The following is a 17,135-nucleotide window of genomic DNA, read 5'->3' on the forward strand; positions in this document are numbered from 1 at the left end:
AACTGTTGGTTTATTCTCTAATCTAATCGACAAAACAACCTGATCAATGAAAGCATTAAGACAACGTTGAGTTTGAAGCTTCTTTATTCTTCATTAAAAAGCAATAAATAAACAAATACAAAAAACATGGAATAAGATAAATTGGAACATTTTAATAGTAGAAAGAAAAGAGAAGAAGAGCAACATGAGCCTCAGGATTTCCTCACTTCCTTTGTCGCTCTCATCTTCCATAATTCAAAGCAGAACTTTCATGAAGTAATCTCTTCAAAAAGGGAGTTTTTTTTTCTTTGTTTTTTTTAAATTACATTTCTCAAATACTTTATTTTCTCCTAAAACAGCTCGTGGATTCGTTTTCCGCATTCCCGCTCGGCGACAACATGCAACACGTTTGTGGAGTTGAAGGATGCAATTTGCAAAAAAAAAAAAAAAAAAAAAAAAAGCAAGTAGAGGTGAAAACATTCACGGATGTGAAATCGTGGGTAAAAATGCTGGATTCTTTGAGCCGCAGATTCAACAAGGTGGTCAAAAAAGATTCGCCAGAGATGTTTGGTTGCCATTGGCATCGTCACGCAGTGGCTGCAGATTTGAGAATCCTCCATTCTGCTGCCTCACTGTGACCGTTTCATTGTGCACGTGATGATTTTTAAAAATGCAAGTTGCTTTCAAAGACGTGTGAAGTCGGTACAAGTCACGGTCTGGGAGAGTTTGAAAATGGCCGTTTTCTGTTTTGTTTTTAATATCATAAACTCCAGTAGTTAAAGCCTCAAAGACAAATAATAAGTCCTGAAGTTGACTCAGACACTTTCCTACAGCGGGATGTTTTCTGCATGGTCATTTCAATTTTATGCATTCTCAAAGTCAACATTTGGTCTGTGAAAAAAGGGGATCAACAGCTTCTCACAATGAAGAAATCTTTTTTTTTTTTTGGTTTGTGCAACAACAGGTTTGCTTTGAATAGCCATGAATAGCAATAGGCGGCAAAGGAAATGAACAAAGTTAGTAATTTGGCTCAAAATCAACAAGTCGGGGGCTCCGCCTGATTATCAGAAAATAATTGTTAAGTATTATTAATTTGTGATTACCTTCCTGGGTGAGGTTTGGTATTAAATATTACTGAATAAACAGACAACCTGTCTTCAAGTTTTTTAAAGAAATTGTTAAAAATATACAACTAAGAAGAATGCCAGTTTTGCTGCCCGAATCATTTTTGCAATGCTGCAGGAAAACTGTCACCAAGAGACCAAAAGTTGGGGAAAAAAAAGAAACAGATCCTTTCACTTGCATGTATAAATTATCCACTGAATCGACAGCAGATCAGTTTGATATTCCCAACAAACGATGGCAAACAAACAAATAAACAAACAAATAAATCAATAACAACAAAAAAACCGGATCTGCAACGAGCTTAGAAAAAAAAAGTCTTGCTACACAAGAGTTAAAGAAATCCCAACAATGAGAAGCTAATTTATTTGAAAAAGTGTTTTTGGACTGGTGTTAACTTGCTGTCCATTTACTACTGCCTGTGTGCGCCCCCTGCTGGACTGAACTGTTAATTCTGCTTTTTAAGAAAGCAGACGTCATTCTACAAGACTTTAACTACATTTCACTAAAAACTAAAGCTTTAGTTGACACGGAAATAACTGATTTCTTCTGTGGAATTTCTTTTATTGATGGTTTAGCAATAGAAATTACACTGCCTGTTTCCTGAAATGTGCTATACAAATAAACATGGCTGATGGATTGATTGATAGAAATGAACAGAAATGATCAGAGCGATGGCTTTCATTTTAAAAATCAAAATACGCCATGCTTATACTGCCAACAGAAAATCAGCCTTTTATAAATTCCTGCTTCATTTTCCAAGTTTTGGTTTGTTTGTTTGTTTGTTTTCTGGTGTTGTTCAAAGAGCTGCTTCTTTTTCACACATCCAAAAGTTTTCAGTGTTGCAGGATCTGTCATTCCAGCTGTTTTCAGTATCGAAGAACCTCATCTCCACACATATTGGATTTCCTTTTACCAGCCTGTTTGGCTCGTCGGGGCCCCAGTAGCTGGAAACGAAGGAGACAAAAACGTGACAACATCAGAGACACAACGATGAAAACTGTCGCAGGTAAAGAGAACAGAGCGACGCAGCAACGCTTCAAAAGTGATCAGATTTCATCACGTTCACTGTTAACAGATTTTTGACCGCCAGTAGATTGAACACATGCGGCTTAAGATTAAGGAGCTGCTGCATGATGGTGCAAGTTGTTGGAAGAATGTGGTGGTACACACCGTTAATGGATGTTTCTAGGTAGTTTTTTAAATTTTTTTTAATGTTTAAAAAAAAGTAAAAACCTCTCCGTCAGCGGAGCTCCATCCACCCATATCCACCGTTCTGTCCCAGATAACTCGCGCAGTCCGATCCAGGTCAACTTGTCCCTGCTTAACTGCGTGATAAAGTTCTTACGCAGAAAATAAAAATAATAACAACAAATGCAGAAATCAGTCAAAATGAAGACTATTGCTATTTTGCATGTTCTGCTTATTTGTTTTGCCTAATAATGATTTTTTCGCTCACGGTAACAGAAGCCTACCTGTTCCTCTCTGCTGTTTATGATCAGCAGGTCGGCGTCCTCCTGCAGGCAGTACTTCCGGCTCTCGTCCCAAGTCTTCTTGGTGGACGACATGTAATAAAAACTGTCGCGGAAATACAGCCATCCTTTCTGGAGATACTGCCCTGTTGAGGTGTTAAAACGTCTTATGAGCTTAATGTTTCCCTCATACTGAAGCCTGAATTGCAATTCAAGAAAAGCACAAATTTGTCCTTTTAAATCGGTTTATGCAAATGGAGACTTATTTTATTTATTTATTTTTTTTTACATTTAATGTGGGCAATGTTATTATTAACAACTTTAAATAGTATTACATTAATCTGTAGGTACAACACACCAGGGCCGTGCAGAGACCTTTGGAGGGGCAGGGGCTCAAAGTTAAAAAGGGGCACATTGAACAAGATCTTAAAAACTCCGTACAACAACACAGCAACGACCCATATTAATCAAGAATCTAATTGGATCCTACTATATCATTGCCATCATGTGGGGAAATGCTGCAAAGCAAATGTAATATATATTTTCCCCAACAGGTATAAAGTTTCTGTTTCTGCTGCTGACAGTCCTGGAGGTTTGAGTTGATCTAACAGACCAGAGGAGAGAAGGTCAAAGGTTATGAAGTTATGAAACAAGCAAATTTGCTGCCATTTTACTCATTAAGCCCTAATAATATTTATTTAACCTCTAGAATAACTTGGCTGCAGACTGATTTATAGATCCAAAAAGCTCAAAGTGGTTAACTCTATATAATGGTTTGATGTTAAACTTCTAGATCTAGAATTATAAGACTGAGATATCAAGGCAAAGAAAACTCAGTAGCTGCTGGTAGGGGCCATTCAGGGGCCTCCAGACATTCAGGGGGCTAACCCAACTCTGAACTCTCTCCGCTTCCGGTCCTGGTATCAGGTTTCAGCGCCAAAAGACGCAAACATTTCCCACACAAAGGACAGAATATTCAGTCCGTAACAGTTTCTTTTCTGGCATGACATTTATTTTGCGATTACTACAAATGAACACAGTGCGATTGATTAGCTAACGTGAAAACCTGCTGGACTGATAATGTGTCAGAGTTGGTGTGAGGGTTAGCTTATTTTAACTGGACCGAAACGCAGCGAGCTGCGCAGCACAACATGCTAAGGTTGTTAAAGTCAAGGGAACATAAATGAGCTACTTCCAACTCCCTTGATGTATTTTTTAAAAAAATTGAAACTTTAACTCTGGTGCTTGTTTTGGACCTGTAGCGTTAGCAAAGCATTGTGTTCCTTTTGTGTACATTTAAGATTTAGACAAATTCGCAGATAAAGTCGCCATCGCTGGCATCTAGCAAGTTTGTTGCCCGCTAGCAGGGCGTGAGGCTGGCTTGAATACTGAATGCTGATTGGCTTTTTACCAGAGGCTGAGGGGTTTCAGCTGCAGGCTGACCGCAGACAGACGGGAGAAGATCGTCTGGTGCGCAGCAGAACCTCAGATAACAGAGATGTTCCGTTAATTGTGGCAAGTTTCATTTGAGGGGGCAAGACGTTTGTTTGATGGGGGACTGCCCCCTTTTGCCCCAGCGTATAGCCGGCCCGGTTTGATTGTTGTGTTACCATGGCTACGATATGGTGTAATCTTTGTGTTTGAGTTGGGTTTGTTCACAAATACATCACAGCAAACAACCAATAATCAGTGATTGATTTTAAACTCGGCCAATAAACCTGGTCTCCCCTTCGGCCCCCCCCGGAACACACTTTGTCTTTTAAAGCCACATTTTTGTTGCTGTGATGTTTTTATTTTTTGTGGTAACTTGCAGACCTGGTGTCTTACTTTTAATAATGAAAATGTCCAAAACTTTTTTCAGTTTTGGATTTACAAAATAATTGACATTCCCAACAACAACAAAACATTGCATCTACTGTATTAGTTTGAAATATTACATCTTATTTATTGCTGAGCAAATTTAAAAAAATTATTTAATTTTGGCCCACAAGCGTTTTTAAGTTAGAGATTTTGGCCCATGCAGCAAAAGGCTTGGACACCACTGATCTAGAGCTTTCCACATATGAATTGTCACATAATCTCTTATGGGTCATTTCATAATCTTCGCACTTACTGGTCTCTTGCTTCAGCTTGCACATGTCCTGAGTCTCGTTACCGCAAAACACCTCATCTGGCGTGGGCTGAGGTACGTCTGAAAGAGTAGGACAAGTTGGCCATGATTTAAAAGAAAATCTCTCATTGCGATTTTATGGAAGTCTAAAGATACAGTATCCATAGAGAAATTATGGAGGCGTCGAGTAGCTTTGTAGATTAAATGGAAAAGATAAGACAAAAAAAACAAAACAAAAGAAAACATGGGAGCACAGAGAGCCAGAGGAGAACCAAAACAGAAATCCAGTAAAAGTTGAAGACAGGATACACAAGGAAGAAAAATGATTTAATGGGAGGAACCAGCAAGGAGTGACTGAGAAAGAGTTGTATATATACTGGGAGCTTGACTCCTGAACAAGGACCAGATGGCTGGTTAGAAATGGGTTGGAAGTGTGAGGGAGAGAGAGAGAAAAAATGGCACAGGGAGCGAGTTACACAAACTGGGTAACTGGGAAAACGAATCTATAATAAATAAATAGATATAAGGAATCTAATTAAACTAAGGTAACTAAAGGACTGAATTAAGGTGAAACAGAAACAAAGCTATTCAAGTTGAAGAAAGAGATAAGGAACATAGAATAATAACAAAACTAGAATCAAACTCCAAAACAACCAAAAAAAACTGCAAAAGTTTGAAAAATGACTCCCAGCTGAATTTCTCTATCAACTGGAGCAAAATTAACAGCATGTTTTTTTACAGGATTGTTTATAGTCGTGTTTATTGTTACAGTTTTCCATTCTATAAATGCAGTTTGTAAAGCAAAAATGCAATAAAAAGAACTACAAGGTTTTGCTAAAGCCTCAAACTATTAATTGCTGTCTTTCATTGCTCAACTTACATACTTGGAAAAAAACAACAAACTGAATTTCAAAGTTGGATTCCTGAAAGTCTCCAGATCCACCTCCTGGTCTCTGATTGATCTTTAGAAAAAGTGTTCGCTCTCACAACAAAGATTAAAAAGACAGAAAACAAAACCAACTCACTGAGAGCCAGACGAAGGGAAACGTTGAGAGCAACTTGTAGGATGCAAAGAACTCCGAAGCCAACAGCGACCACTCTGAGCGACTTAATCCCTTACGGAAAAAAAAAAAAAATGCACATTGACAGTTAAACGCTTGTGTTGCTGTTTAAAACAAATCATTTTTCTTTTTCGTGCAAACCAATTAGTGGAGATATTCTTCTTAAAATCCCGTAAAAGTAAGAGCAGCGAGTTTCAATCAGTTTCTCAAAATTTGTCAAGTTAAGAAGAAGCATTCTTTAAGGCAATGATGTTTCAAGGCTATTTGGGTCTTACCCGACTCGCCGTCATTTCCCCCGGTCTCTAACTCGGGACGCCCATTAGTGGACGGATGGGGCTGATTCACATAATCGATCTCGGCTGCGTTTCGGTTAACAGCTCGCGCCATCTGACCCTGACGGTCAGCAACACTGACGATGGGCGAGAAATCTATGTTGAGAATGATGCTGGAGCCCAACGCCGTTCTGCTTTTGCTCGTTTCTCAACATGGCAACACCTTCTTTTTCTTCTCCTTTCAGACGTCCTAAAGAGCATTTAGTTCCCCGGTAGTAAAAAAAGTGAAGAAAGAAACACTATTTCAACAAAACCTTTGCTCTGAATCGGAATGATTGAAGGGCGCAGGTTTCACAATCTGAAACATAGTCATTTTAAAAAAAAATGATTTAAAATCAATTTTCTTCCTCTGGTCATGATTGTGTTAGCTACAAACTGCACATTGTAAGGTTATTTATATGTATTTTAAAAGGTGTGTTTTGTTTTACGTCTGCTGGGATTCTTGTTCAAACTTCACAACATTAGATGTACATAAATATATTGAGCTAGGACAACAAGAGAATGATGATCTCATCATATATTGTCATTTTTGAGAATTGGATAGAGATGTTTTAAAATGTGATGGTAAAGCTGCCAACTGTTAAAGCTGTTAACCTAAAGACAACTTTAGCTGCCACTAAAGGCAAAGGTTTACCTTAAAGAAGCCTTAAAATCGTCATTAAATCTCGACCATGGCAACACCAGCGTTTTGTGATTTGCTCATTTCCTGTGTGGCACTTCTTTTGCAAATCAGATATGTCAAACAGGACTACCTGTCAGAGAAGTAACCACTTTTAAGGATTTTGAAAACATTCTTTCTTAACTTGTTCAACTAGTTCCTCACATTTGTTTTTCTCTGTGATGAATCTTCCACATTTTGAACCACAATTTCTGCTTCTGATTTTTTTTCCCCCCTCCCCCGACTTGCTCAAAACAAGGAAGATATTTGTGAAAGGAAAGGAGACGAACAGAACGAAGGCAGAGAATTACTGTGCTGAAAGTAGGAGAATCGATGCTTGGCTGGGGTACGCATCGGAAAAATATATGGAAATTTCAGGTTTAAAGGACGCTCCGGGATTTGAACTGTTATTCTTTTCATTTTTTACATTTGCAATTTAAGATCCAGTTCAGTTCCAGAATCACTCTGGTAAGATTAAAAGAACTGCTTCGTTCACATTCCTCAGACAGTTCGGTCCATATCGACATTTTGAATTGCTGCCTTCACAGTCATGGTGTAAGTCTGCCGTCCAGCCACATCCCACTGGTAAGAAGCTATAGAAGTTGTCATTTGGCTCAGATTCTATTAGCGCAGACCTTTAGCTTAGACACTTTGTCCAACACATTTCCGGGGGCCATAGCCCACTCAATCTGAGACCACCACATGGTCAAGAAACACTTTTCAAAAGAGGTATTGTCCAATTTTGTTGAGCCTGGGTAGATCATAGCATTGGTTTCCTGTCCTCTACTAGAGGAACTATCAGGTGGTGGTCTCTTTCTGCTGTAGCTCATCCGCTTCAGGACTGGAAATGCTCTACGTTTAGAGCATTGTTATGCCCATATTTGGTCATTTTACTTGGCCTGCCCACTCTCCTCTCCTCTGCAGGCGTTTCAGTTCTCTGCCAATCACAGGAAATGACTTAAAATATCAACAGTTACCAAAAATCAGAGGCCAGCCACTCTGGGGCCAAAAAAACCCATTTCATGTTCAAAGTCGCATAAATCCTCTTGCTTCTCCAGTCTGATGATTGGTTTGATCTTCAGTCGTCTTTATCGTGTTCAGATCCCTAAATGCCTGATGCTCTCGACTGGCCGAGTCACTGTTTCTGTTACGACTGAATAGGTCTAGGCACTGAATTTATTTATTTCAGCTGCACAGGTAATAAATAAACAATGTTTCTCATGAATGCGCGTCATTCCTTTGTGATATATCTATATGTCTGTGTGTACACATACCGTTCCTGGGAAAATGTACTCCCTATGATTTACATTTCGCCATGTCACAGCCGCACACTCAAAGGAGGCCATTGAATTTTTATGACACACAGATACAAAGTGAATCATCGTTCCGGAAAATTACACTTTTGTTCAGCCACCTAGATTGTGATATAAATGCATCTATCTGTGTATCTGTCTGTGACCGATGACAAATGATGTGGTTTATCTTTTTTTTTTAAAGCTTGTTTCTTCCTCTTTTTGTTACCACTTCTAATTTCGTCTTTCCTCGTTCTTTAAGAATGCACCAGAAGCAGGAGGATGACATCACTCAGTGTCTAGCTGCCGATGAAGTCGGGACAATGCCCAGACGGGGGATGAGAGACTATGTTAATGAGCGGCCATATGGGGAAACAAATTTGCCAGGTAACACAAAATATTACAAACGTCTTCATTTTAGCTTATCAATTTAAATACATGTTTTCCTTTGATTTGCAGAGAGAAGACGCTATCGTCTGCTTTTCCTCAGCATCGGCGCGCTGTGTATCATACAAGCCATTCTCAATTTGTCTCTTCGTCTTACAGGTGAGTTTCACTTCTTTGTTTCGTAGAGTGTAGGTAAAAAAAAAAAAACAACAACAAAAAACAGCCATAACAGTTTGTTTTTTCTCGTTTTATTCGCAGTGTACTCAAACAAGATTGCACCCTCCTCAGCTTGCAACATATCCGTGTTTGGTGATGAAAACCACAAGATGGAGGAAGAAACAATGTGTGAGCAAATGAAGCCTGGTCAGTGCAGAAAGTTCCTGGAAGTCGCCTGTGCCTTGAAGAGAGACAGAGGCACACTTGAAGAAACTATCAGCAGACTCACGAAGGAAAAAAAGATGGTAGAGGAGGAGAGAGACCGGCTGAGAATGAATCTCTGCTTCCCTTTGGAGGCGCCATAAGCAAACTAAGCAGCCGGTAAGGGCCCCGGGGCCGCTAGGGGGCCCCCTGAGTGGAACCTTTTTTTTTTTCTTTTTAGTAATAATTTCTACGTGATTAGATTAACAAAAACACACACATTCATTATGAAGTTGCGATTATTTTACAATAGCATATATTTGATAATGTATTGTAGAAATCTTTCTTATATGGGCAAGAAGAAAAAAAAAAAAAATGAATTGCTCTTGGGGGTCCCCTGGTGGCCGCGGTAGGTACCGCACCGCACGATACTATGAGCTGCTGTGCAGAACAACCCAAACCTCCAAATCACCGGTGGAGGATGAGTTAGCAAAAAAAGGACTTATCCTTCAGGGAGAGAGAAAAGAAAGAGGAAGAATAGAGAAAAGGTCAGGATAAAGGTATGTTTTAATGTGTCTTGGTAACGTAATGTTTATCAGAAAGATTTGTGGAGCTGCTAATAGAAAATTAGCTTGATGGCAACCTTGAACTGTCCAGTTCAACAACCAAACATTTGTGCTACAGAGTTTGTATTTGTGTGAAACTGAGATTTGACTTTAAATGAGTTGATTCTCCCGGTTGGCCCTGAATGTTTCGCAGGGTTGTTTGACTTCAAAACAACGTGTTTGATAACATTTGACAACAACAATTAGCTTCTCAATGTTTGACGTTGCTTAGCAAAATGTTTCTCCATCAGGCTACCTGGCTACTGCATTAATATGTCCATGAGCTGCTCTAAGCTGTGGTTGGATATATGTTGTTTGCTGCTGAGCGTGATAATTTATGTATCTGAAACAACCATTTTTTTTTTTACATCAACTTCTAAGTTCAGTGAAACTTCTCCAGTTAAAAATTATTTGAAGGTTCAGACTCAGCCTGGTACCGGCATAAAAAACTCCCAGGTGAGAAAGACTCCAGTTATAAATGACATTTTTGACTATTGTAATTACACCTAAGATTTAATTTAATTTAATCAAAGTTTGTCATGAATATCTATGTATTCCATCTTAATTTGGGGTGCACCGATTGCAGTTTTCTGGCCGATCGCCGATTACCAATCCTTAAAAAGCCTTACCTGCCCATTTATTTTGTCTGAAATATGACAAGATGACAAGAAAGATACATCATGCTCAGCAGCAAACACTGTTGTGCAAGGAACAGTGGGGGCAACTATTGTTAACTGCAAACGTGCAGATGTGGCATACACAAAAAGTAATGGTTTCTGTTATATTATTATTATTTTCTATTTTGATATTGAATTAATTGATTTGTTTTTTATGTATATTTCTAATTTCGAGATTTGGCATCTATTGTAATTAGCTTTATTGCAGTAGCTGAAAGCTACCAGTTGGAGGCAGTGTGCTCTCTTAATCGCTCCAGAGTCTGTATAAGGCTGCGTTCACACTGCAGCCTGAAGTGACCCAATTCTGATTTTTTTTGTCACATCGGATTTTTCAGCCGGTGCAGCTCATACTGCCACACATATGTGACCTGCATGTGTTCTGCAGAGTGAACGGGCAATGACCTGAAAGTGTCCCGCATGTGCAGTAGAGGGTGCAATAGCTTCGGCGTTCTCAGTGTTCTGCCAACCACCATAAAAAGAAGAAGCGCTCAGTGTTTGCGGAAGTAAACATGGAGGCTAAAGGTGGAGCACAGCTTACATATTTGAAGTTGTCGTCCAACCGAAGCAGCATATTAACAATTTAATCCTCATATAGTCCCTCATGGTTGTTGTTTTTCTTCCCTCTTGCCCATATCGGGACGCAGAATATTGAGATTTGTCCAGTACCAGTGACGTTCAGTTCAGATTTATGCGACCTGAATTTAGGTTGCAGTTGAATCAGACACGGATCTGATGTGCAAGGGGCCTGGGTCGCATTTGAAAAGAATCCGACCTGTGCTATTCAGACTGTCATGAAAAGATCAGAGGCCGCATTACATCAAAATTGGAATTGGAATTGGGTCACTTCAGCCTGCATTGTGAACGCAGCCTAACTGGTAACCGGCTTCAGAACAGATTTCAGGAGGACTTGTGAAGTACGTATTGGTTTCTGCCTCGTTACTCCAACCTGTTCTATCCTGTTTACAGGTTAGAAGTGGTCCAATACAGTGGTCTTACTCTCAGTACGTCTCACAACGTAACCTTTTGAAGAACCTATTTAGTCTTGTTAAGGAAGTTTTTATAGAGTCTTTTAGAGTTTGGTTTACCGCTGTCATAGCAACTGATCTAACAGGCGCTGGGAGGAAAAAGAGCGACTGCCGTCTTAGTCAGCTGAAGTTTTATGTACACATTGTTTACTTTACGTTAGTTGTCATTTATTAAATAAAACGGCTCTGGATATTGTTGGAAAGTAATATGCAAATGTTGTTTAGATATTTCAAATATGTTACCTGTGATCTGTTTAGCCATATGTCTTTCTGTGAGCATGTTCATGTATAGAAAAAAGAAAGGCTTGGGCCGGCCCTGTCTGCGTGGTCGGAGAATAAAAATGGTATTCTAGAGATGTTCCTCAGTGCTGAGTCATTGGTTACATGTCAGAGACATTTACTTGATGTTGCATAAGGGGATGCTATTTAAAAAAATACTCAACATCACACATTTGCTAATTATTTTCTGAATGTAGCTTTGTAGTTTTTAAAGCTAAGCAAAAATAAAATGTCTTGTTCATGAGCACTGGCTCGATGAAATGAGACATGAAGACATAGCTTGGGTTTTCGTAATAAAGAAATTGCTTAAGGGTGTTTTCACATCTGATTGTCTGGTAGACTCAGTTCGATTGAGGACCAAAATTGCAACATTTGTTACATTTTCAGCTGGTGTCACTGTGTCAAACAAACCAAACTCTTTGAGGAAACTATTTACCCCCCTCGCGCTGCACCAAGAACCACCTAGAACTACCTAAACAAATTAAACTTTCTAGACAAATTGACTGAATCGGACTAGACAGTTCTGGTCTGGTCCGATCATCCGGTAGACTCTGTTTGATTGGAGACCAAAACCCACAACATTGCAACTTGGGTCAGGGTTGCATTCCAAAGTGAGAATTTTTCAATTAATAAATGAGCTGTGAATAATTTTCAGCCTTTAACGTGAAATCAGGCAGAAATAGAGGTTTGACCATTTGTTCATCTACACATTACTGTGCTCTGTGAGAGAATCAGTGTCCTCATAGGATACTCTGCAGTATAAACATTTGGCTTTGTCTACAGCAAGTCACTTAAATTAGCCTTTGACAAATTTTGGACCCTTTACCAAGAATGTTCTATATGAGACCAGTTTCTGTAGTGTAATGGATATCATGTTTGCTTTACACGCAAAAAGTCTCTGGTTCAAGACCAGACAGAAACATTTTCTCCAGGTTATGTTTATCATAGGGTGTTGTCAGTCAACAGAAGGGTGTCACATGTGTGATCTGGCACTTGCCAAATCACTTCTGTGACGACGTCCTTGAAATCAAGGCTTATTCAAGCACATAATCACTTATGGCTTTACACCCTGGATTCTGAATCGTGGTATCTGAGTTCCAGGTACAGTAGGAGCTTCTGGCATTGCACCTAAAATGTTGCACAAAGCAACTTTTTCAATACAGTAAGTGTTCTCAGGTTTCATTTATGGACTCTAAGTAACGCAAAAGTTCACTTGACCCAAAATCAAGTGAACTGGAACCCAAAGAAGCAACAAAATCTAGCAAACCAACATGATTTCAATATACTTTATTAAAACATGGTAAATAATTTAGAAATCAGTAACAGTTTGTATTATAATACAGTACTTTAGTTAAAAAGGATTGGACATTGCAAACACAAAGGCCACAGGAAGCTGAAGCCCAATATTGACAATGTGCAACTTTCCCATCCCTAATGCTCCAAGAATCAACCCTGCCACCGTCCCCACAGTTCCCAGCCATGAGGACCACCTTGTAGCTGCCGCCGATGTTGCACCAACTGACATCCCCGCTGCTCCAACCACTCCCAGCAGGGCACCCGCCATCTCTCCGTCACTCAGAACTGGAGCTAAAGCATCCATCCCTGCGAGTAGGACTCCTGCGACCGAAGCTGCCCCTACAATAACCTTTACCTCGCCAGCTGCTCTGCGAACTAATGCCCCTCCCACTGTGGCCCCCAGGCTCAACTGACATAGTTTTGCCCCAAAAAAGGATGTGGTCACAGCCTCCAGGGAAGACTGAAGGTTCATTCGAGTGCTGATGGATTCTGCGGACTGATTGTGCCCCGCCTGGCTCATCCTCGTAGCAGCTGTAACAGCCTCCTGCTTGGCATGCAGCGTGAGCATGGCAATGATGAAGGTTGCAAACATTCCCATGCACCCCACCAACATCCAGAACTTAAAGTCAGAGGACTGCATAAGAACAAAGGCAATGAGGACAACTAAAGCCAGAAGCACTATAAGCACAACCTGATGGCTCCCATAGCCAAACAATCCCAATACTGATGTGACAAAGGAAACCACTGCCATTGGTATTCCTGTGAAAGCCAAGAAATCGACTTGTTTGACCAAAACGGTATTGATCCAGTCGTGGATGGTTCTTTGCTCCATTTCAGCCTCTTTTTTCTCGATTTTCCTCTTGTCTATCGCCTCCCTTTCTCTTTTTTCAGTGATCCATCTCGCCCTGTCATCCACTGCGTTACCGCCCTTCTCTACGGACAATATCCTCTCCTCTATTTGTAGAGCCACCCTTTGTCTCTGCTGCCACTCAATAATCTCAACGTCTTCCCTCTCTCTGGACATGACATCAACTCCTAGAGTGCAACAAGTCTCTCCCTGGGTCCATGCCAGCTGGAATAAAACACTAAGAGGCGGTTTAAGCACAGTGAACAGGCCTAAAGCCCACAGAAGTCCCACCATGCCATAGGTCCTCACAATCCATTCGATTGCCTTCCCAAACGTTGCTCCGCTGAGTGTGATCCCTAGAATGCCAGCACATCCTGCTGATGCCCACAAGCCAGCAGAGTCTGCGTAGGAGGTGCTGCACCTCCTCATTCTTACAAACACTGAGGCTACCGCCGCCGCCAAAATAACTCCTGCTATGACGGATGTCATTGCTGTTGTCAGTGCTGTTGCTCCCATAAGCGTGCCCAGTCCCAGGGGACCCATCACCCTGACCTCCTCCATCACTGGTTTCAGTGGACCGCTTGCAGTCATGGCAGACGCGATCCTATCCACCGGGTCCTCCGTAGCGCCCAGTATGCACCCTCCCACAGCTCCCAGGGCAAATCCCAGAGCTGCCTCCATCAACTGGCTCTTGTTTCCTGAAAGAGAAAGAAGGCACAAATTGTTTTACCACTTTGGCTTTTTTTATTCCTACTATTTCAGGAGCAAAAAAGTAGTTCTGTACCACCAGAACTACTGGACATCATATAATTTGAAACTACATTTCTGAAATCTCCACATTATCAAATGTTGTCATCACGTTTGAAATATGTAATCCCAACAAATAATTTCTACGAGGTGAAAGTTGGTTTACTATTTCGACTTGATAGGCAGTCATAATTTCTTGTGCTACTTTTGGATCAGAACCACAATCAATGGAAATATGGTGCAATATGAAGTCTTCAGAAAACAGTAAGGCATCAATATTAACTTATGTGTTTTTATACTTCATAATTATGTCTTATTTCAGTTTTTAGGGTTTCAAACATGTTCAGAAGAAGATTCTCTGCCAAACTGAACAAGTTCCACAAGAAAAAAATCTACACTAACCGCATTGCACATGAAACTACGCATTTTTCAGCCGAAGCAGTCAAACAGTGGTTACATTTTTGTAATTTTAGTTTCAGATTTTTTTCTGTCAGTATCTGTCACTACTTTATCTCAAGAGCACAATGTTGCCCCGTGGCAATGGACAATGTACCTACAGTCGGAACAGCCAGACACCTTTGACAAACAGGTTTTTCAGGTTCGACCCGGAGAAGCGATCTCTATCTGTGCCTGGCTACATGTGACTTTAATCAAGCTAGCAAAGATGGAAGATATAAACAATAAAAACCTGGCGTGAACACTTTAACCTACAAAAGTTAGCATGAATCATTTGTGTAGTTAGCCAATGATGAAAGCACTTGCAGTCCTGTCCGGTGGATGTTTTACTTCAGCTCAGTTTACAAGAACAAAGGAGCAAACCACACTCAAACACTGGGTTATCAACAAACTTGTGAATGAAACTGTTGATTTAGGTATTAGACGTAGCCTTACTCAGTTTATTCCGTGCCATGTTGTCCAGAGATAAGGAAATCCTCTTTCCCAGAAATGCTTCTCTCCTCGTTTGTGTGCTCACAAGACTGGTAGTAAAACGTGTCTAAGATAGTTTCTTTTTTTCTACCCCCCCATAGTAAAGGAGCCTTCAGGGGACACGCCCTCTTTTCCAACTCGCTTCTCTGAATCATCTTTCCTGGAGATCTACAGGATCTCTGCACTACGCAGCTCAGCGTGTTTGTCAGCGGGGTTCAAAGGAGTAACAATGCAGCAACTTCCATCTGTGGTTTTGGTTAATGTAAAAAAAAAAAAAAAAACTAGCAAAAACAACAAACGTTTGAAATAAATGCGTCTTTTATTGCAAAAGCATGAAAGACAACAAAAAAAAATACTTCTTCATATTTATTTAGCATGGAAAAAACATGTAATTAATCATGTAATATTGTTTTTTTAACAATAAGGAATTTGATACACTGCCAAGTCTGAGATAATCTTCATCAATGGTGAAAGATGCAATCTTGAAAGAAAATCTGAAAAATGACATTGTGCTGTCTTTAATTTGCATTTTATTGCATAAAAAACATTTTATATGATAAAAAAATGACAGTTAACATATGGAAAAGATGTTTACAATTACAGAGATTAGATTTTTTCTGTAATTCTTGACCAGGATTTCAATTACTGCAGTAATTATCCCACTCCTCCATACAGATATTCTCAAAATCTTTCAGGTAGTAAATGAAAATCTTAAAACTTAAATAAATTTTTAAAAAACTCAGGAAATAACAGATATTTGTGTCTTGCAATAAATTACAACCTGGCCAATGTTTTCAAAAGAGAAGTGTTTTTAGAAAAACTCTTTCATAACATCAAACAGTACAAATTAAATTTTATGTTGATTAGATCATAAAGACTAAATTTCCATTTAGACAAACACAGAGGTGATATTCATGAGATTCTTCATGAACATTTTGATTAAAAATAAATTCTTGGCACCGTCCAAATGACATTATTTCATCCTCGTGAGGTATCTATAGAACATGTTTGATTATTGATTATGATTTTTCCCCCAGTTATAAAAAATATTGGCTTAATCTAAACCTTCATCTTGTATGTTGGATCTGATCTCAGTCATTTAAAGAAACGTTGCCTTTGATTCCTGTTTCCATTGTAGACAAAAAATCTAACTCTTTTATAGTAGCTGTAATTAAACCTATATTTAGAAATATTCTCTCAATCAAGAGGATTTAATAAATGATCTAATTTCCATTTATTATCTAGAATCTTTGAGAAAATACTTGTCTTGTTAGATCTCAGAGCTTCTTTGAACAGTTGATCACAATAATCTTAGAAATGTTTAAACATGCTGCAGGGATCAAGGGAAAAAGCCCTGAGCAAGTTTAAATCTTATTCATTCAGAACTTCTTGTTGACTCTGAACACAACAAGAAGACATTTGATCACACAATCAGTCTTTTTTTAACACAAGCGCATGTATTTGGGCTTCAATGATGTGGCTATCAACACATTAATACAGCTGCAGCTAGCATATACAGTACAGTTCATTTTATTATAATAGTAGTTTTTGTTACTTCAAGCAAACTGTACACATGTAACGGAAGTTAAAATGATTATTTATGTACAACCTGTTGTTCATTTGGCATCAGTAAGTCATCACTTATTTTTACGAATAAAAAACACATATTGCTGATAAAACAATGAATTTTCTCCCCCATTAGTTTCAAAAACACACCTGTGGTCACCTTAAAACTCCCACAGTCTTAAGACATTTGGACCCCACAAGTTTTTTACTCTATGTACGGTCCGACAGGGCAAGTTGTTTTTTTTTTTTGTGTGTGTGTGGTTTCAGGAACTGACGGTCTGACATTTGTCACTGTCCTCTCGAGCATCACGCTAACGCTATCAGTACAGATAGTGTACTGATAGCGTTAATGGTGTGACTTTTGACTGTTGACTTCTAGAGCTGGTGCAATGCTCT

The 17,135-nt window shown here is 39.5% G+C and overlaps 2 protein-coding genes and 1 non-coding gene across 3 annotated transcripts; 1 reads left to right on the plus strand and 2 right to left on the minus strand.

The window, feature by feature from the left end:
• Nucleotides 1–298: 298 nt before the first annotated feature.
• On the minus strand, nucleotides 299–6,221 carry LOC116719440 (CD209 antigen-like protein E). The gene is made up of 6 exons (XM_032561956.1): nucleotides 6,020–6,221; nucleotides 5,709–5,798; nucleotides 4,687–4,764; nucleotides 2,577–2,719; nucleotides 2,338–2,444; nucleotides 299–2,048 (listed from the first exon to the last, which is right to left on the minus strand). The coding sequence occupies exons 1-6, from the start codon at nucleotides 6,129–6,131 to the stop codon at nucleotides 1,901–1,903; spliced, it is 678 nt and encodes a 225-aa protein (XP_032417847.1). The 5' UTR covers nucleotides 6,132–6,221; the 3' UTR covers nucleotides 299–1,900.
• Nucleotides 6,222–12,205: 5,984 nt separating this feature from the next.
• On the plus strand, nucleotides 12,206–12,278 carry trnav-uac (transfer RNA valine (anticodon UAC)). Its single transcript has one exon. It is a non-coding gene; the product is annotated as a tRNA-Val (tRNA).
• Nucleotides 12,279–12,628: 350 nt separating this feature from the next.
• LOC116720727 (uncharacterized) lies at nucleotides 12,629–15,412 on the minus strand. The gene is made up of 2 exons (XM_032564122.1): nucleotides 15,138–15,412; nucleotides 12,629–14,197 (listed from the first exon to the last, which is right to left on the minus strand). Exons 1-2 carry the CDS (start codon nucleotides 15,154–15,156, stop codon nucleotides 12,708–12,710), a joined length of 1,509 nt encoding a protein of 502 aa, XP_032420013.1. The 5' UTR covers nucleotides 15,157–15,412; the 3' UTR covers nucleotides 12,629–12,707.
• Between the last annotated feature and the right edge of the window lie 1,723 nt (nucleotides 15,413–17,135).

This window comes from Xiphophorus hellerii, chromosome 5 (genome assembly GCF_003331165.1).
Source record: "Xiphophorus hellerii strain 12219 chromosome 5, Xiphophorus_hellerii-4.1, whole genome shotgun sequence".
In the NCBI taxonomy this organism is placed as follows: Eukaryota; Metazoa; Chordata; class Actinopteri; order Cyprinodontiformes; family Poeciliidae; genus Xiphophorus; species Xiphophorus hellerii.

Excerpts from the sequence above, each read along its gene's own strand:
- LOC116719440 (XM_032561956.1), bottom strand. The coding sequence starts at position 6,131 with ATGGCGCGAGCTGTTAACCGAAACGCAGCCGAGATCGATTATGTGAAT. Across the intron at positions 4,765-5,708 it reads TTCCCTTCGTCTGGCTCTCA|ACGTACCTCAGCCCACGCCA; the intron begins GTGAGTTGGTTT and ends CTACTCTTTCAG. Across the intron at positions 2,445-2,576 it reads TAAACAGCAGAGAGGAACAG|AACTTTATCACGCAGTTAAG; the intron begins GTAGGCTTCTGT and ends TTTCTGCGTAAG.